This window comes from Anabrus simplex, chromosome 2 (assembly GCF_040414725.1).
Source record: "Anabrus simplex isolate iqAnaSimp1 chromosome 2, ASM4041472v1, whole genome shotgun sequence".
Taxonomy (NCBI): domain Eukaryota; kingdom Metazoa; phylum Arthropoda; class Insecta; order Orthoptera; family Tettigoniidae; genus Anabrus; species Anabrus simplex.
This window is the reverse complement of record NC_090266.1, coordinates 697,275,933-697,297,976: the sequence shown is the minus strand read 5'-3', so window position 1 is coordinate 697,297,976 and position 22,044 is coordinate 697,275,933. Positions and strand designations below refer to the sequence as shown.

Below are 22,044 nucleotides of genomic sequence, written 5' to 3'. Positions count from 1 at the left end.
AAGTCGGTACTTTAAAACAGTGTAAAGATCTCTGCTGCTTATCTAATTTGAAAGCAGTAAACATTAATAACCGTAGCATGGCGTTGATCGTCTGACTCGGTGGCTAACGGGTTACCAGCCTTTTGGTCCAACCATCATTGGTTAATTCCTCGGGCTCGGAGACTAGGGCTGTGTGTGTGTGTGTGTCCCGTCTTCAACATTACATTTCGTCGTATGTAGGGCCGCAACTCATAAACGTGCAGATCGCCTATGGAGATGGAGGTTAACTCGAAAGCCTTGCACAAGACCTTTCTGAAAGCCATACACCATTATTACATGGTGATAAATCAAGAAAAATATTCCTCACGCTCCTGACATTATTCAAACGAATTTAAAATGTACTGGAAAATCAAATAATGTGGACAAACAAACAAAATATAATTCATGTCATTTTACTATGTCAACATTTTCATCTGTACGTGAATAATCAGATTTCAGGAGATCCTCACTTGATGATTAGTTGGGGCGCAAAGAACGAAAACCAAGGCCTATGCGTGTAAAACTTTAATGAAATGAGAAGTGATGTTTTGTGAATCGGTGACTTGTTTATTTTCAAGTGACCTCCATATATTTGAAAGCTAGGGTCTCCACTCTTACATTAATGAGACTACATTGGAATTCGATTACTGCAATCGATGTGTTGCAGATCTCATTCATTTCTAATACAGGCTAGTCGCTAAAGGTCTTTCTTCTCCGGCGCACATGAATTTTGTTCTCTAGTCATCAATTACCAGCAACAAGGTCCAACCATCCAGAGTCAATATGAAACGACTGATTTTCTCTGTCCCACGTTCTTCGCCCATTCCAGATCCAGTCGAGCTCATGTAGCTTATCGTTCGGCTCCTTGGCTGAATGTTCAGCGCAGTGGCTTTCGGTTCCCAGGTTCGATTCCCGGCCTCAACAGGGATTTTTATCGTAAATAATTAATTCCCTTAGGCCGGGGACTGGGTACTTGTGCTATTCCCAACATCCATGCAGCTCACACACCGCACACAATACTATCTTCCACCACAATAAAACGCAGTTTCCCATACAAGAAAATTGTCGCCCACCCTTGTCAGAAGGCCTGTCTTACAAGGTTTGCAGCAGGCTAGGAACTGCCACAATAAATAATAATAATAATAATAATAATAATAATAATAATAATAATAATATGATGTTGCTTATCTCTTCCGCTTCTCGCCTCGATGCGGGTGGAATGCCTCAGACAGTAGAGCGATGGTTTTATGAACTCAAATTGGTGGGATTATTCCCGGTTCAGTCCATTGGCATTTGAAGGAAGTCAAATACTCCAGCCTCGTGTCGATATAATTACATAAAGAACTCATATGGGACAAAATTCCGGCATCTTTGCGTCTCTGAAAACCGAGAAAGTAGTTAGTAGGGCGTAAATACAATAACATTATTGTTCTCTCTCCTCACTAACAGGATGAGGTGCTGCCTAGCCGAGGCGATAAAGACATGCTCGGTACACCAAAACGGAGGTGGGTTCGATTCCCCATCAGGAAGTGTAAAAATTTAGAAACGAGATTTTCACTTCTGGAGATGCACGTTACCCTGAGGTTCACCCAGCCTCCACCAGAAATTAGTACCATTTTAATTCGTGGGGGCAAAGGCGGGCGGCATAGAGCTAACCACTCCATCCCACCTAGTGCTGAGATTACCTTCGACCAGAAAAATTCTGAGTAGTACCTCGTATCATTTCTTGGAATATCTAGGTCAAAATTATTTCAGTTGTTACAGTCTCAAAGTCAGTCCCGTGGTGGAGGGGCAACGTGCCTGCCTCTTATTCAGAGGCCCCGTGTTCTATTCCCAGCAAGTGAGGGATTTTAATTCTCGACTGAGGGCTTGAAAGAGGTTTACTCATTATTGTGAAGCGAACTGAGCTGCTGTTGATAGGAGAAGTAGGGATCCCGTCAAGAAAGCCGAGAAACTACGGCTGAGAATGTCGATACGTTGACCACATGGTAGTTCAATATCTGGAGCCAGGCCAAGCAAGGCTGCAGCGTTATGGGTTTGTTTGTTTGTTGTTTGTTTGTTTGTTTGTTACACACTCAAGATTAACACAGGTTCAGTCACAAAAGTGCCAGTGTCCAGTATTCGGGAGATAGTGGGTTCGAACCCCACTGTCGGCAGCCCTGAAGATGGTTTTCCGTGGTTTCCCATTTTCACACCAGACAAATGCTGGGGCTGTACCTTAATTAAGGCCATGGCTGCTTTCTTCCTAGTCCTAGCCCCTTACTCTCCCATCGTCGCCATAAGACCTATCTGTGTCGGTGCGACGAAAAGCAACTTGTAAAGAAAAAAGGTCACAAAAGTGCAAGGGGCCGGCGACCAAAGATGCCTAAGCTCATGAAATGTGTCAAGAAAAATTTCACGACCTAGTGCGGCTTAAATGAAGACACACAAAACTAGACCTGATGCTAGGGGTTTTTACGTCGCACCGAACTAGACCTGATGGTCACTTTAAGTTGGATTAATGAACCCAGGACTATCTGACCAGACGTTTGATCCATAATGTTCAAGTTTTGTGTAATGTTGAAGAAACGAACGTATCTTAAATTTCCATTCGTTACTGTCTTCGTCCTCATCTCCCGCTCCCCACCCCACGTAGTTCGCCCTTCCCTCTCCCACTTCCCGCCTATAATAATTGTATGGAGAGGCTTGCTCACGCACACCATTCACCAAAGCAAGGCTTAGGAGAAAATCTTTTAGCAGATGGGTTCCTCAAGGCAAAAAGTGTTAAGCCTCCTCTATAATTACGAATAGTTTTGTTTGTTATTTTTGAAAGGGACGTGGAAACATGTGGTTAGTGTAGGTGTTTCCGAGTTTCAGGCAAGAGATTTACTGAAAATAAAAGGCTATATTAGAGAAAGGGAAACCGAAGTCCATCTCTCCATTATGACGACAAAGTTCTTTAAATAATAAGAAACAGGCGTTTGAGCCAGTGTCTCGTCCCATTTTATCAAGACCAGCGCTGCAACATGCGATTTCTGATCAAAGCTTGACTTGAATGTTCGGCTTTTGGCTAATTACAGCCTTAGTCGCAAGTGAGTCTGACTCTTGATGCATTTGTATTAATAAACTATAAATGAACTTATCAACAACTTAAATTCAATTGGGGTCAAGTTGGTGTTATTTCATGCAAGAGGTTTTGGATTTGGAGACCAATATACAGTCTGTTTCAGTAAAATAAAAGCAACGCAAAGCCAAGCAAGGCAAAGCAAGGCCATCTCCGAACAGGCCATGAAGGGCCATGGAGGGGTGGAAGGTAATTATCCATAACCTGGGCACTTATTGGGGTAGAGTGGTTAGCTCTACGCCCAGCCGCATTTGCCCCCAGGAATTAACCCGGTACTCATTTTTGGTGTAGGTCGAGTGAACCTCAGGGCCATGTGCACCTCTGGAAGTGGAAATCTTGTTTCTTAAACTTTTCGATTTTCTGACGCGGAGGTAGAACCCACATCCTTCCCAGTGAACCGAGCACGCCTTTACTGCATACACGCGTACTACCTACGCAGGGTATTACTGTAAAAAGCTTACACAAATTAAGCAGGATATAGGGGCTGCTCTTATAAACATTTTGAAATAGGTAACCTAGGGTCTGAGAAGCCAGATTAAGGAAATATAGGCTTAACCATGCCTATCAATATTACTGTTTTCCGGATTAATTAGAGCTAATTTTTATATTGAAGCTGGTGGCAGTCATTTTGAGCAACATTGGTACATTAGGTCACGTTTGTCGGTGATATGGTGCTGTTCGGTCTTCTTCTTCTTCTTTCCTGACCTTCTTCCCAATTATCTGGGGTTAGTACTAATTTGGACTAAGCCCAGTTTTACAGTCGGACGCCCTTCCTGACGTTACCCCTATGAGTAGGAATATATTCACTATTGCGTGTTTCTATAGTGGTTGGTTGTGTGGTGTGGTGTGATGTGGTGTATTGCATGTGTGTTAAGACGAACACAAAACATCCAGCCCTCGAGCTGGAGGAATTAACCAGACGTGGTTAAAACCCTATATCCGGCCGAAAAAATTGAAGCCGAGGCGTTGTCAACCGAAGGACTCAACGCTGACCATTCAGCCAAGGATATGGATGATGGTACCGTTCAGTAATAACTGTAAATAATGTTAAAAGAAGCTGTAAATAATGCAGAAAATAATAATAGTTGCATATTTGTTAAACCCATATCTCCTTAAGGTGGCTTCTCGAACCCTAGGTTCTTAACCTGAAAATAATCTGTAGAGCATCCTCTATTTTATGTTTAATTTGTGTAACCGTTTTACAGAAACACCCTGTGGAGGTAGTATGTTTGTAATTTGTCGCATGGCCTGAATGTCTTATGGGACCATACTAACTACTCTAACGGTTTTCGGAGACGCTGAGGTGCCGAATATTGTCCCGTGGGAATCTTTGAAGTGCCAGTAAATCTACTGACACGAGGCTGACGTATTTTAACACCTTCAAATATCACTGGACTAAGCCAGGAGTGTCCTACTGCTGAGTGCACTTGTTATTAATTGCGACTAGCAGTGGAAAGTTATATGTTAGGTACCATCCCAGCATTTGTAAGGAGCTGAATTGGAGAGGGGGGAATGGGGCGTGGTAGCCGAGTGATACTGCAACTGGATTCTTCATTCTCACTTAGGCAGTCACAGTTCGAGTCCCGTTCAAAGCACATGGGATTTTTGAAATGAAATGCATCTTGTTGTGGTTAGAATTCTTCGCAAACCTGGAGGTCCCGTGATGTCAATCGTCACATTAAACTATAAACATGGTTGCTTGTTTTTAAAGGGGAAAACCAGAGAATTCTGGGGGAAATCGCTTCTAGTTTGCCTGAGATTACGATTTCAAACTACGTCTCTTTCCTGAGGCTGAGTTCACGCTGTCTCGGATCCTTAATCCAGTCTTAAATTCATGGCAGGATCAGAAGTCGAATCTGGGACAAATGAGCTGGAAGTTACTACCCCAAACCACAGAACCACTCTCACTAGTAAGCTCTAGCCAAGGATGACTGCCAGCGATACCTTCGCTCATTTGGACGACACATATCGGGCTGTTTACGTCCAGGGGAAGAATACGATATACGATACTACCCTTTTCAGAATCATCATGCTATGTTCCTTGCATGCGACGACTCACTCCAGCTTTGACGAAAGAGAAGATTATACAATTTACATTATCTGACTAATTATCCTTCCTTAATAGTCTCTCCATGGCCAGACCTTAACCTGACACCGCTGTAGCTCAAGTTCAAATCCCGGTCAGTTCATGTCCAAATTTATGCTGGACAAATCCGGGTGGGAGAGGTTGTCTCTGTGATCTAAGATCTTCCTCGCTACATTCATTCTAGTATGACTCTATATTAAACCCCATGGCGTTTGTTGCACTCAGTTTGGTCGCTGACTGCAAGGCATATATTTTATTCGAACTTAGCTTCCATTTTGAAATATTTTCACACTCAAAAATTATCATCGCTATTTCACTTTTGGCGCAAGCGGAATAGCGATAACTTACTCTGTGTAATCCACAGCGTCTTGAGACATCATCAGTATGGAGGGAGTCATTTGTGCCATGTGTGGTGTGTATGCAGACTTAACTCAAAATTCCATTCTGACGTCTGTTTACAAGAAGAAAGCTTGAAAAGAAAGCTCATTCATAACGGCCTGCTCTAGTTGCGAATAGCGCGAGTTGAATCATGGATCTCACACACAACACGAGGTTCTCAATCAAGAACTTTTATTGTTGTCTGATAGAATAATAGCTTGCAGTTATGTACACTGGATTATTTCGATCATACGCCATTGAACTTACCATTTTATCAGGAATTTGAACCACACAGAAAATCTCCCAATTTCTTAAAACATGCCAACGGCCGCAGCCGTGTTGAAACACCGGATCCCATGAGATCTCCGAAGTTAAGCGACATTGGGCGTGGTCAAGATTTGGATGGGTTGCTACGCGCTGTTGGTGGGGGTAAGGGAATGGAGGAGCGGAAAGGAAGTGGCCACCCTACTGTACGTAAACTTCGGCTCAGGCACACCTCTGCGGAGGTTCGGACCTGCCTTCGGGCAGAATACATCCTTACCTTACCTCTTAAAACATCTTTATTATAGTATAGCCCCTCTTTTCAATGGTAATTCAAAGACGAATTCAGGCATGAAATCACAGTTTAAGGAGTGGGGGGCGTGATTAGCTCTGTGGCTTAGCTGCTGGCCTCTACCCCGGAAGGCTGAGGTTCGAATCCCGCTCGATTCTGTGTTGAGATCTTCATCTCAAAAATCACGTGGCGTCAGAAAGAGCATCCGGCCTTAAATCCCCGGCCAAAACCACAATGGGTCTGGGTGGCTCCAGTGACCCAGAAAATAATTGAGATAAGCTGAAGGAGAATAATTCAAGGAGAAATCGAAACTCGTATATTTACTAGTGGTAGGCCAGGCCTGCAAAAGACCTGGAGAAATTGCTGAATGACATAGATACAGTCTTGGAGAAGGATTACACGATGAAAATAAATACATCCTAAACAAGAGTAATGGAATACAGTCGAATGAAGTCAGATTAGGAAATGAAGTCTTAAAAAAGTAGATGAATGTGTTACTTGGGTAGTAAAATAACTAACAATGGCCGTAATAAGGACACATAATGCAGGCTAGCATAAGCAGGGACATTTGCTGACGTCAAGAACAGATATGCATATTAAAAATACTTGTGTGGAGCTTGGCATTATGGAAGTGGAACATGGACAATAACTAACGCATACAGAAAAAGAAAAGAAGCTTTTGAAATGTTGTGCTACAGAGAACGCTGAAGGTGAGATGTGTAAATCGGATCACAAATGAAGAGATACTGAATCAAGTTGGTGAAAGGAGGAGAATTTGGTGGAATTTGCCCAGAAGAAGAGATAGACACATCTTGAGAACTCCAAGACTTGTTCAGCTAGATTTTGTGGGAAGTGTAGGGGTTGAGGACAGCAGGGTTAGAACAAGGCATGCATGTTAGAGTAGTTGTAGGATGCAGTCGTTACGTAGAAATGAAAAGGTTTAGCACAAAATAGAGTGGCATGGAGAGCTGCATCAAACCACTCTATGGAATGTTGACCCAAGCATTAACAGAGTGGCTAGTAGCAAATCCATAATCCGATTTTTTCACCGTTATTCCCTCCCGCCTCCTTCTTATTAATGATGTTTCACATCCTTGTTAAATAGAGCTACCAAACTAAAACTATAACTAACCTTTGACTGTCTAGGGAAGTGCAGGAACTTCAGTTGATAAGCACAGGATGTTACGGACTGTATCTGAAGTCATATAAAAAGAACCATTGTGTATGAGAGAAGACGGATGCTCTGATCGACAGGGATTTCGTATGAAAGTGGTTGTGGTATTTTCCTGATAACTCGCGGCCGGAATTATATGCACTAATAGGGTAGACTGAAGGTTAATGGAGGCTACTAAATGCAGAACTGTTTCTTTGGCTGCAATGACAACATGTATATTAGGCTGGAAAAATATTGCATCCAATATAACGTAATTGCCTACCTTTTTCGCATCTTTTTAAGCAGTCCATCACGGCTAAGGAAAACGCATATTTCAGGCTCGTGTACTTACTGTGTGGAAGAATGGTGTCTACGTGCTGGCTTTCGAGTCCTCTCCTCGTGAGAGAACTATAGAAAGCTATGTAATCCAAAAGAACACAAAACTGTGGCTCCTAAAATTAATTTTTAAATTATAGAACATAAGTTGTTTTCAAGAAGTGCTTTGACTGAATGTTAAGATACATTATCACATTTCCCTACGAGCCAACCTCTGTACACACTATGACAACCTAGCCTATTGATGCATATAAATCCGACGATAACGCTGTATAACATCGACTGATGCTATAACAATTCTGGAATGCAAAACAGAATTAGAATTCTAAAAGCAACACATATTTAAACAGAATTGAATACCATCTAAGATTCATTTTAAATTAAGCATACAACTATATACGGTACTTAAAACCTAAGAAATACCTTAATACATGCTTCTATGACTTCAAAGCGAATATTCATTTCTGTTGAAAAAGCTGCTACATGAGATGTGATATGGTGACTGCAGTCACAATAATGTCTCTTAAATCAGTTCCCTTATATCCATCCGAACAATAGGCAGCTACAATGAGCAGAATGTATTTCATGTTAAGAAATGGGTAACTTAGTTCATCTCTTCGCTGCTTCCTCCTAGCACGGTCTTCCAAGTAAGTAGTCTACTCATCATGTCCGATGTTACTTAGTTTGGAAGATTCCATGGAACCCTACGTTAATGGTTAAGCTGTTGGCACTGCATCGGCCGTAGGAAAATACTTTACGAGAGTTGTGGAGTTACACCATGGAACATGACCATCGCTGCAGGATATTTGGCAGAAGATGTTCAAGAATTCAAATGAAACTATAACTCCAATTTGGACAGCTAAGCGGCCAAGCTCGGAGCTACAGTGCGATGACGACCACTTAGTCAGCCTACAGCCTAGTCTAGAACATGAATGAACACGTGTGTCTAGCATAGTATAATATGTTGTCGTGGGAGAAGTACGGAATAATATTACACATTCAATAATGCAGTGTGTTTCTTACACAATATTACAAATTGTTAAGTGTGACAAAATACACGTGCGAGAGAAGCAACATAAAAGTGCAATCGAGATTCTTAAATGCGTATATCCATGACGACCCAAGAAACAGAAAAAAGGGAAAGGAGAAGCAGAAGAAGATTAAGAAGAAGAAAAGAGTGTACATTAGTGCTACCAGGTTGCGATGCGTCAAGTCTCACTAACGCCTGGTTTGTTGTCTTTAGTCCTGCAACAATGTCGACCTCTATACACTTTACTTTCTGTAACTGATTTAATCCCTGTTTATCCCTTCAGTTAAATTGGTGAAAGGCTGAAGCTTCACTTATAAATCAAGGCTCCCCAACAAACCCGTTAAACATGTTTTAAGACTAGCCATAAATATTAGGGCTCGTTACGATGATTCAGATGATTGCCAAGTAAGAACGTTTCAGGGTACTGAGTTCATAAATACTTCTTTACGTCTCTCAGATGTTAGAGTGTTGTGAACGATTGTTGTAACATCATTCATACTTTGCAATTGTGACTCCAGAATGTAACATACAGTAGGCTAAAACTAACAAAGGGCATGGCGTATCCATGAGTTTAAACTATGAATAAATCACTAAGAATTAACATCAATCAATCTCTGACAGTTCGGAACATACCGCCGAATCGAGTCGATCGTCTCTTGACTCCCAAGTCTTCCCTGCTCAAAGTTTGCATCATTTTCATATCACTACTCCTTTGCCGGATATCACCCAGAACAAATGGTGCTGCTTGACTATTCTTGTGCCAGGGGATACATAGCAAGCTCATTTCTAGAACACTGGGCGAGTTAGCCGTGCGGTTAGGTGCGCGCAGCTCTGAGCTCGCATCCGGGAGACAGTGAGTTCGAACCCCACTGTCGGCAGCCCTGAAGGTGGTTTTCCGTGGTTTCCCAGTTTCACACCAGGCAAATGCTGGGGCTGTACCTTAATTAAGGCCACGGCCATTTCCTTCCCACTCCTAGCCCTTTCCTATCCCATCGTCGTCATAAGACCTCTCTGTGTCGGTGCGACGTAAAACAAATTGTAAAAAATCACAGAGCTGGAAAAAGACGAACAGTTTGTATTCCAAACTATTAACCAATCACAGTCAAATCATTGGTTTTATGGAAGATTTAAAAGTCTTATTTCTTCATGTTTTCTTCAAAATTGTCAGTTCTTTGCGTTCATATATAGAAACTTTATAAACTGTTGTTAGTGTTGCTAGGAGGAATAATCTCGTGAGGGTGAGAAGAATTGTTAGTATTATGTTGGAAGAAAATTGAAGACGTTAAACAGTTATTATACTTGGAAGATATTTGGACCATAAGTGATTATTATTATTATTATTATTATTATTATTATTATTATTATCATCATCATAATAGCCATTGTAAACCCTCACAGAAGTGAAGAAAGGAGTCTTGGATCATCCGAGGGCGTGTTTTATAATGGTATTTGTAAACGACAATTAATGACAATTGCAGGGATATTCTTTAATAATAATAGTGTATAGTATTCTATATAATATGGATGTGGTCGAATCACTTTGCCAATAGTAGAATTTCGGTCTGAAATTTGGTTCATCAAGACAGCAACAATCCCAGCATTAGTTTGGAGTAACTTGTCGGACAACGATTTAGGCACCAGCGATAAGAATTCAATAAAGCATGTCTAATTAGTTCATCCCACGAAGATAGTGTTTCTTTTCAACCTACATAGAACATACTGTACCGGAAAGATTGATGCGGAAGCAGATGCTTAATGTAAAAGTTCTTTTTTGTAGTCAGGTATCATTAATGAAAATCTGATCTTCCTTGCTGCCCTCTTCTCTTTCTTCTTTAACCCTTTCATCTTGTATCTCAGAAAGTAGGCCAATAGTCGGCACCATTTGGAAAACGCAGCTTCTGAAATAATAAAAAATCTGGGGAATGAAAGAAGAAAAAGTGTTTCCTGGATGATTACGTTAAATGATTCTATATCTGTCACGCACGCTTAAGGACACTTCTAGGAGAACATTTGGTAGAAGAAAACATTAATAGATCAGATGAGGATCTCTGGTCCAATGCCAGGTAAATACATCCCTTGTAACCTAAAATTAGGAAACATGGAAATGCATCTAATTATACTCAGTTGATTATGTCGGATATGACTAATATGTCACTAAATTGTACAGTTCCCCCTTCTTTCCTAAAATATGAATAAACTATTAAGAGAATCCTTTATATTTCTTAAGAAATAATAGCACACTTAGCAAAGACTTTCGTTTCACCTGGCGTGCGTATAATTATACAAAATCCGGAGTATGGTTGCTGGGAAAGTGTGTCAACGAAATAAGCTATACAATCCGTTAATTGTGTTTTATTGGAACAGGCTTTGAAGATTTCAGTTGCCAGCAGTTAGTTACCTTGCCTTGTCACGGAAGAGGCACCTATTTGGTTGACAGGATGACTAATATAAGTGTGTCCAATTAAGTGGGGGAGAAACAGATGGTACATAGGGAATACAACTTTCCAGGTAATCACGGTTGTCCTCAGCATTAATTAACAGTTGAACACTTCACGTGTACCACTATGTCCTCAGCAATCTCAACTCTCACTTACAAACTGTGTCCACATGTCCAGAGGTGAACATTGGTAATCTTAAATGATGTCGAGTGTAGCCACCCACATAGCCTTTGAATTCGATGTAGGAGGAGTCTAATCATCTCCTCTACTTCTTAACTTGGGTCTTTACAATCCCAGAAGAGTTAGGTATTCAAATTGATGAACCTTTCACGTCGGAGACTAGTGTCTAAGTATTCAGTGCAGGCACGCATTGGTTAAAGGTTGTACAAGATATTTTGTGGATTGGTAAATTCAAGTGCTGAAGAAGAAACGGGGGATCAAGTGGGCTTTTATTTCGTTTCGGTTCTTGACTAAGTCCGTCAACTCCAGTGTCACGAGGACAACCTAATTACTGGACCACGAGTCTAATGTCTAGATTATCACCCTCTTCCTCATAGGTGTGGTTTGCAATCACGGAGCCATGGGCTGAGTCCATTGGTGTTTTCATTCATTTACTCCGAGTTTCTGTTTTTAATACTTCCTAATAATAATAATATTGGTTTTGTGTCCCACTGGCTAATATTAAGGCATACGGAGGCGCTGAGGTGCCGGAATTTTTCCCGCAGGAGTTCTTTTGCGTGCCGGTAAATGTACCAAATCGAGGCTGACGTATTTAAGCACCTTCAAATACCATCGGAGTGAACCAGAATCGAATCTACCAACTCGGAGTCAGAATGCCAGCACTCTATCGTCTAAGCTTCTCAGTCCGGCTTAATACTTCCTATCTGAGCTCTTGTTTTCAAACAGCCTCTAAAAATATTATGGTATCTACAGACTAGAGCACGGGTTGGCAACCTTTTAAACCTTTACAAAATGTGTTTCATTTGGGGAACGCAAAACAAAATGTCGACTGTAATATTGATTTTTTATATTTTATTTATGTATTGATCAGTGACAAGTCAAGAAACAGCGATCTGAACTATTTTACCGTCGTTAGGTGGTTCGTTCACTGTCAATAATGCACGTAGGGCCGAATTCATAGACCCCACTTATAAGCCAGGTTTCATTTCATATTACCTACTTAAATGTCCCACTTATTGCTATAAGTGGTCCTCCCACACACACTTAAGTGACTCACTTATGTTGCAGCAAGGTGGAGCATAATGATTTTGCTGAATATATTACATTTCATCACAGAATGCTTTCCGTGCACGCAGTAGAGATGGTACATCCTGTCGAAATGTAATGTGACCAACAATTTAAAGGAGGTTTCGTTTTAGTAAAGTGAGAGTTATGAATATTCTTATTCCTTTGTGTGAGAGAGTGAACATAACCTCTAGAGGACTCACCATCTCACCATTAATGAAGATATTGTTTTGAGATTTTATGCCACCTCTTAAATTCAGTTTGTTATTATTATTGTTATTATTATTATTATTATTATTATTATTATTATTATTATTATTATTATTATTATTATTATTATTGTTATTATTATTATTATTATTATTATTATTATTAATTTGTGCTAATTATATCAGGTTAGTCAACCAATCGTTTGCCGGATTATATCAGGAGTTTCTGAAATTATGGCATCGCACATCAAAACATACTATTTACAATTTATTGGAGAAGCAATTAGGCCTATCACAACGTAATGGCTACGGATATATTTGTCAAATCATTAAATCAGTTGTAAGGCTAGATATTCTACATTGGGATGAATATTTGTGTAGGTTCGAGCGCCTGAATAACTATAAACATATTATAAGAAGAAAATTAGACTCTGGGCATTTTCGTAGTTTGCACTGTCCACAAGTTTTTCCCACGTCATGCATATTCTGATGAGAAAATGTGTCGGTCTGCTTGTTCTATATTATGCGCATGTTCTTGCAGGGGCCGTCTCAGCTCGCTGTTTTATTATCCATTCTGATAACCAAATACAATATAGACGATCTTTTAACCTCAAAAATGTCGCGCGCGGTCGCGCGATGTCCTTCGATAAACAAAACACAATAGATCATCCCACTATTCGGTAGCCAGAACTACACAATCCAGGAAGCATGGGCATAATATACAGCATTGCCACATCTCCAGTGATACTTACTGTATCAGTGTGTGTGCTCTTTAAGTGCTGTCTATGAAATGTAAACTCATATAAGTGAATACTTATTATAAGTGATCCCTCATTACTTAAGGGTTCCACTTATGTATAAGTGCTGACTATGAATTCATCCGGTAGCCTCAGTTACTATGCACGTGCATGAAATATCCTTCTACAATACGAACTTGTGACATCCGTCTTTCTGCTTTTCAACTATGCCCCGAGTTCATGTTATTCATCGATACAGACTGAAGAATAGTTTTGTATCTCCATGACAGTATTGGTGACCAATCTCAAGTGTCGTGGTTTGTACTCGTAGACAATAATGGTGGGGGTGATATCGTTCGCATAATGAAGAAGTATTACGGGCTACTACTAGTGCTGATCCAGATATCGATTAAAATGACACCGGTATATTAGAGGATGACTCTTTGTTAGCAAATAGTAGTGAAATTTCGGACAGTAACACTGGAAATCTAATTTTATGTCTTTTTCAGAATATAGATATAGTGAGTGACCATGTGTACCGAATTACAAGATGTTTACGCATACAGAAATTAGTTTCACAAAACGTGAAAAATACCTCAGGAGAGGAGCAAATTCCAGATGTTTGAAACTGGTCCTGAGAGGATTAATTGGCTTTCAAATTGCTGATCACTCTTCTTATAATTTGGGTAGAACATGATAGCCAAATTAAAATTCCACTGGCCTTTCACCAAGTCGATCGCAGTTCGAATCCCAGCCAATGCATGTGCGAGTTTTGAAATTAAAATGTACGTCCTTCACATTCTACATAAAACATGAGGTTCCGTGGTAATGATGAAGATTATCGTCACGTGAAACTAAAAGCTTGCTCGGTTTCGCATTTTCTAATATTTGAATCCACAGAAAAACCTGACATGAAATGAAATAGAAAAGATGAGTGCTACTAGCAACAATGGATGAATTTCTCTCATGAACGAGTGTGAACCTTGGAACATCTACAGTATCCTCAAAACAAGAGAAGATAGAAATTACCCTTCAAAATGTTCAAGTTTTTTGTCCGAAGTTATATGCGCTTAAAATTACCTTAAGGCAACGGACATAATTTATAACTTCATTTAGAAGGAAACAACGCATTATACTGTATTCTGCATTCAATGACCATCCCGAAAATAAATTTTTTAAATAGGGTAAACGATATTTTGCACCATTTTCATTATCTGATTACAAAACACTTCGATGTACATTTCGGAAAACTTCGCCGATACTGAAGTGGGGATAAAGAGTTCAAATTACTACTATTATTATAATAACCATAATGCTCACCACCTAATTAGATACCGGAGGAGACGTCAGGTAAAAGACAGGCTCCTTACAAGTATCACTCGTTATTAAAGTAATGGAAGATCCCCCAACACCCTGTAGCTCTTCCCTTAGTTAGAAACATACAAGTACGTAGTCAATTGCCGGCCACATGATTTCTACCAAAGATTACAAATTAACTTCGCACTCCTTATTTGTGAGCGTTGATTATCGGTTGAGAAACATCCAGACTTGAGTTTGACTCCATTTACACATTTTCTAAATAGTACATCGTGTCATTAATTGTACAATTTTCATGGAATCGCAAAACAACTAATTCGAACAATGCACATTGAATGAAATCTATCTGTATTGCTTGCTCTTAAAATAGTATGTAATCAACCCATAAATTCCTTCATGCTGACTGTCTGCGTAACTTATTTGATTATGTGATCGCCTTCTATGCCCCAGGTCGTGGCATCGAATTCCAGCACAATTGGCTGGTCTTTAAGAACCTTTCATTACGTTAAAAGTAGGGCAAAATTATGACGGCCCGGTGTCTCTTAAATTCCATAACAATTTAATGGCGGTCCAACACATATTTTCCTTTTCTTATTCTACTTCTTCTTCGTATCTTTGTTATTATTATTATTATTATTATTATATCGCATATTTTATTCAAGTCATTCGCAAGATTAATATCGGTATTTCTTTTAATGTCGTTCGAGGTTTAAAACACAAGAACAGTGTTTTATTAGAAGGCACCCCGTCAGATCAGCGTCAGTTTACTGTGGGCTTGAAACCAATGGAGATATATCGGGTAAGTGGATACAAGATCAGTTCATCGCAGCGTGATAATACAATTATTTTCTTATGATTTAGAAATTAAGTACAATAATTTGTGAAGTGAAGCCAAATTAAAGGGCAGGGAATGAGGAAGAGTACAATGAACAGAACAGTATCACAGACAGACTTCTTCATGCAAATCTTACTAGTCTCAAAGAGTTCAGCAGGTTCTCATACTTTCTACAGACCATGACTAATTTAGATGAAAATACAGCTAACAGAGGTAGATATAACTTATAGTTGGTGTGATATAATGGAATCTGCATGAACCTGGAGGAAGTCTTTAAAACTAATAACATACAAGTTGACATAAATGACACATACACAAAATACGAACACGAGTGCACAAAGCGTGATAGCCATTTGTATTGAGTTAATTGCAGTAGAAGTTAGAAAGTTAATTCCGTACGTATAGAAATATAGGCGGTGGAAAGCATTCTTTTAATAGAAATGTGATGTAAAAGTACACGAACCATTCCTCAATGGATATTTGTTTAATTTTTTAAATAAATGGGACTACGGATTACTTACATATGTAACATCTGATTGTTCCACAAGAGTACTTTCTAACTACAGCGAGATTACTATTATTACCTGTATAGTTATTATTTCCTTATAAATTGCATTACTCGTCGCCATAAGACCTATCTGTGTCGGTGCGACGTAAAGCAAGTAGAAAAACAATTGCATTACCGTGGTATGTTCTAATACGTTACTTTAGTTAAAAGACTGTAGTCCCATTCAGTCCAGACTACACTACTGAAAGCTTTATGGCGAGTCAACAAATAAGGGGTCTAATTGCTTATTGTATTATGAATTCCTGAATTTCTGTTCTGTGTTAATTGGGCGGAAATTACAGATTGCATTCAGATAAAGCTAGTGGAAAATTGACCTTTCCTACAGAATAATCAGTTTTCTTCCAGTGGATGTTTAGTTAAGTTTCAAGCTGGGGTGACCATGTTGAAGACTCGTACAAAAGGTATCATGTCCTCAAAGGAACACTTGTTGTAAAGGAGGAAAATATGCTTTCTTTTTTAATTTAGATTATATACATAGCAGTTTTTGATAGTGTCTTTATGACTTAAATTGATTTAAATTAAATTAAATTGATTTACGTTTCGAAAGAGTTCAGGTAAAAATGATACATTTATATATATTACCCTTTTTTTTTGCATTTAACTATTCTATTCCTCGAAGACGGGTCATATGTAGAAAAATATTTGTCGGTTGGAGGCAAGGAATTGTCACATTTTGTTTGAGACTAGCATCCGGACTGATTATTTAGGCTGCAATAAACTTCAAAATTGTGTGGAAAATCTGTTGGTTCTTGATTAAGTCTTTTAACATTTGACGGCCTTTCTGGTCATAGTTTAGTTGTTATCCAATTTCTCGAAGATTCATGCCACCTCCTCATTTAATACAGTAGAAAGAAGTAGAACCTCCAACGACTAGTCTGCTGTCATCTAAATAATTTTATGTTCATGCCTTTGCTGGCAGGATGTAGTGTTTACAGTGCACTATGTCTTCTGGTATGGGCTAGATTTAATTTGTTACTTTCATTGACCTGTCTCAGTCTCATCCTTGGCTTTGACAATATGAAAGTGACTGAGGTATTATAAGCGATGCCAGTAATCCCATTCCTTATGCAGCCAGTCCCTGTAATGAATGGTGTGAAAATGTCACTCATAGGGTCGGTTGGCGCATGCATTTCAATGGGCTTGGCAGGCTGATACCTAATAGCAACTTCTGGCTCAGTCAGGAAAGCAACGGGAAACTACCTCACTCCTCGTTTCTCTAGTACGCCTCTTCAGTGACGCCTAAGCCATCTATGACAGCTGATGGTGGAGCTGTTGAGGATCAAACCAGCCTACGGGCTGAGTACCCAACAAACATACATACATCATCGATACAGCCAACTTTGGCTCAAGTTACACAATCTATCTGCCCTCTTGTCACGCAGACTAATATTTTTCTCTTTTCACTCTTGCCAAAGATCCTTACAGTAAGTCTTTGTACTCCTCTTTCCAGTTCTTCCGTGGCATTTTGGGTGCATCCCCCATTTCCGCTAACTTTTTCCTAAATGTTGTTCTGTGTTTTATATCTTCCTCCTTGATATCCACTTCTTCTAGGCCTTTGTACATCCGTGCAAGCCACCCACACTGTGGTTTCCATTTTCCTTGTAGAAGTAGTATTCTGTTGACCAACCTCTCACCTTTTGATGTGTCCAGGTTTATGTTCATTTTAGTTTAACAAATTTTTCTTACTTAAGAAACTTTTGAGATTGAACTTGGAAATGTAATTCACAGTAACTTGAGGCAGGTAAGCCGTTTACAGTACCTATAATTATACTGGTAAGTCAATTATCCCTACTTATGATACTGTCCAGAGGAAATTCCATTTGGCCACAATATGACATTTAGACTCTCCATGAGTATACAAACTGAAATCAATTCATGTTGTGTTTTACCTCCTCGAATTTATATACTGACAATAATTGTCAATAAATGAATACACTCATAAATCTTATTTGTAATGTCTCTTATAAGAACTATATGTTTTCTTTTAGACAATTTAGGAAACATTCTTAAGCGGAATTATTTGGATCCGTTTATTGTATATCCATCAGACATCATGGTAGGGTCTTGTAGTATTCTATCGTATTATCATATTTCACGGCTACAATATAATGACCACCATGCTAAAAACCTCATTGAAACTATTACAACTATTACTTTGAAGTAATTCAAGTAAATCTAGGATAATATATACTTAAATTACAAAATCTGGGCTTATACGTCGACACACGTTTCTTGTAAACAGAACTTCAACATAGCAGGAATATAAATATGCTATATTACACCAGTATTTTTTCATTTCCATTACGTTACGTGACAGGTTTTCTTCTACTTCCTTGAGAGTTATCTTCCACTGGACATTGTTCAACACTAATTTCCTAGATATCTCTCCCAGTACTATACCAAGCAATGAATGATTAGAAAGTTAAAGTAGAACTTTCTAGGGTGTCACAGTTCAAGTTAGCACCGCAGGTAGGTATCAGTGGTGTAATTAGGCTTAATACCCATGGGATCTTACATTGATGCATAACATAAATATAATGTTACTCAAGTGAATGGTTGGTAAACTAAGAAGAAACTACCTATAAACCATATTATGAGGAGGTGTCTCAAAGATTGAAACGCGTCAAAATACTCACTCCAACATTATACTCGAGTTGTAATTAAATTGACGTAAAAGTATTCCGGATTTCAACATAAATCACTGGGAAACTTCTAGGACATACTGAATAAGGAGTTTGATATTTATATAATTCTGCTTGCGGCACTTTACTTTCAAAATAGGCTTAATACCCATGGGATCTTACATTGATGCATAACATAAATATAATGTTACTCAAGTGAATGGTTGGTAAACTAAGAAGAAACTACTTATAAACCATATTATGAGGAGGTGTCTCAAAGATTGAAACGCGTCAAAATACTCACTCCAACATTATACTCGAGTTGTAATTAAATTGACGTAAAAGTATTCCGGATTTCAACATAAATCACTGGAAAACTTCTAGGACATACTGAATAAGGAGTTTGATATTTATATAATTCTGCTTGCGGCACTTTACTTTCAAAATAGTTTTGGCTGCAATATTATTTTCACTATGCAACTAAAATCCCATTCTGAGTCATTATATCGTTTGTAAGACATACAGAGTGTTCTAAGAGATATGGTAAATATTTCGAGAGACAGTAATACGGACTATTTCAAGTACGAAAGGCCATATAAAGAACTGTCTAATGAGCAATGTGTGTGGAATAACAGCTATTTGTATGGTATGCATAAGAACACCTTTACAAAAAGTATTAAAGACACACAAATAATTTACTGATGTATTCATTGATAATTAAACCATACACAATGTGCAACAATTCGTCTTAAATATCTTCTTGATGCAAAAATATATTTGTGTAACAGAATAGTTGTACACAAATATCTTAACGATGCATTTATGATGCACGAATCTTTTTGGAATAGTTCACAGAGCTTGTCTAAAATTCCCACCTACGAATTCAATCCACTTTTCAGTTCTCTTGGCAATTGTACGCGTAGTTCGTCGGAGGTCGTCTTGGCGTCCTTTTACGAGGGCAGAACTAAACATAATACCAGCAACCAATTCGTGCATAAATGTGTCAATAATTCATTTTTGTGCTTTTAATATTTTTTGAAAAGTTGTTCTGATACTTACCATACAAACAGCTGTAATTCGACACAAATTGTACACATGTTTATATGACCTTTCTTACTTGAAATAGTCCATCTACTGCCTCTCGAAATATTTTCTATTCCTCCTCAAAACCCTCTGTATTTCACCATATATGTAACCATATTTAAACGGCACTACTTGAAGTGTCTAGCTTTGGCGTAACGAGTCCGAGCAGAACTGCTTCGAGGTAGGAGTGTTAAGACGTATACCGTTCCAAATAACATTTTGTTAGGTACTGCGTTCATGATAAACATTTAAGCAGTAGGAAGGACAGATGTTCTGAACATGGATTTGAAAAGCACGAACTATACTCAGCCGTTTAGAAGATAAAAGCGATTATACTGGGTGAATCATTTTCGCCTCTCTTTTCTTGAACATAATGCAAATTGCTATGAATAAAATGTCCTTTAGTCGCATCCTGCGCGATATTTTACTGCAATTTTGGGAACATATCGTCGCTGGAAAGGTAAAAGGTTGTATTCCACAAAGCTCTTCCTATCAATTATTCTCCTTAAGACTGGTCACGCCTCCCAGCCACATATGGGTACGCAGTCCATCAGAACAATGTCCGTTGTGTTCGTTTTCCTATGTCGACGATTAAACGAAAATGAACCTTACATGCATTGTACACTAGGAGTGCGCAAATACGTAATGCAAACGTACATTCCTACAGTACGGTACTGTAAGGTTCATTTTCCTTTACACATGGGCATAGAAAATGAACACAACAAAATTTGTTCTGATGGACTGCATATCCATACGTGGCTGGGAGGCGTGACCAGTCTTAAGGAGAATAATTGATAGGAGGAGCTTTGTGGAATACAACCTTTTACCTTTCCAGCGACGATATGGTAGGATGTAGGCTTCCCCATACAATGCAAAAGCCATGCAAGAGGCAGTAGTGAGGCCCATCTTAAAAACACTGTGCCCTCTTGTGTTGAGCTTTTCTAATCATGTTTATGAAATGTTACTGCACTGTACAAACTATATCCACCCCTAAAGCTGTCACTGAAGAATTACGTATCTGGTTGGTTTAAGCACCCATTTATTTTTAAAAGAAAATGATGGTGTGTTATCACAGAAGACAGTTTGCGACCAATTATAGATATGCCTATTCACTACTATATTGGACAGTCTGATCTCATCGCAGTTGATAGATTTTTCAAATTATAGTATGAAGTATGGAACGTAAATTGCATGTATCAGACGAGATAGCTTACGCCGTGCAATTACAACTGTTTGAGCGTTGAATAAAGGCTTAAAACAGGACCATGATGCCATAAAACATAAGCAATTTTCGAAGTAAGAATTTCCGGTCTCCTAGCAAATACAGATTTGAGGTAGCTATGTGGATTATTATGCACGGTGGATAAACCAGGCTTCTCAGAACAAAGAGGATTCGAATACTCCTTTATTCACTATTTTGTAAATATCTATGAAGCCATTGTTTATGAAGATTTGACATTCCTGAAGTGTCAAATAACCGTATAACGAATTTATAATGAATAAAGTAGATATACGTAATAAATATCGCAACCTAAACACTGGCTTATAAAGGGCATGGATGCAACCCTCTTTGGTCGTTGGAGCAGGCAAGTTTGCCTATACATTTTATTTTTCCTAGTTGCAATTAGAGGATTATGGCGTGGTTTAGTAAATTCACAGAGGCTTGCAGACTTAACGCTGAAAGGAATAACAATCTATAATGAAGATGTATGGTGTATGTTTGCTGGTGGTGTAACGTCGCCCTTACACGTAAAAGGTTTTCGGTGACACAAGGAGTGCCTACGTACATACTCCACTCAGTGGGAATAGTTACCACTATCAGGGCTTAAGAAGATAGTTCATGTATAGGCAACCACTATGTGAGTACGTGAATATATTACTCTATGGAGGAACACGTACTGTAACACATGAGTAGAACGATGCTTATACCATGAACGATTTCCTGGACGAAGTCTACTGGCTTCGGATACGTTTCGAAGGGTTCAGAGAGGGCTGCGTGAAACGATGTCCTTCGGAAGGGGCCTGTTCGGGATTTGCCAGTTACGTCTGATGATAACGAGTTAGCTGTGCACAATGCACACCACCTCGTAAGCTGATCTGAACATCAGGTGGACATATGTGCTGCGCATATTGCATCGGAATAAATCGTGTACGTCGAATATAGGTATGTAATCATAATTACTGTTGATCTTAATTTTGGCGGCAGCCCTGAATATGGGTTTCCATGGTTTCCCACTTTCCACCAGACAAATGCTGGGTCTGTACCTTAATTAAGGCCGCAGCCGCGACCTTCCCACTCTTAGCCCTTTCCTATGCCATGGTCGCTATAAGACC

At 39.2% G+C, this 22,044-nt stretch overlaps 1 protein-coding gene across 1 annotated transcript in view; it reads right to left on the bottom strand.

Moving 5' to 3' along the window:
• The window catches only part of LOC136863040 (uncharacterized), a 361,925-nt gene that overhangs the window by 62,602 nt on the left and 277,279 nt on the right, over positions 1 to 22,044 (bottom strand). The window contains exon 5 of the mRNA XM_067139358.2: positions 17,761 to 17,765. Coding sequence (XP_066995459.1) covers positions 17,761 to 17,765 — 5 coding nt within the window. The remainder of the gene's footprint in view (positions 1 to 17,760; positions 17,766 to 22,044) is intronic.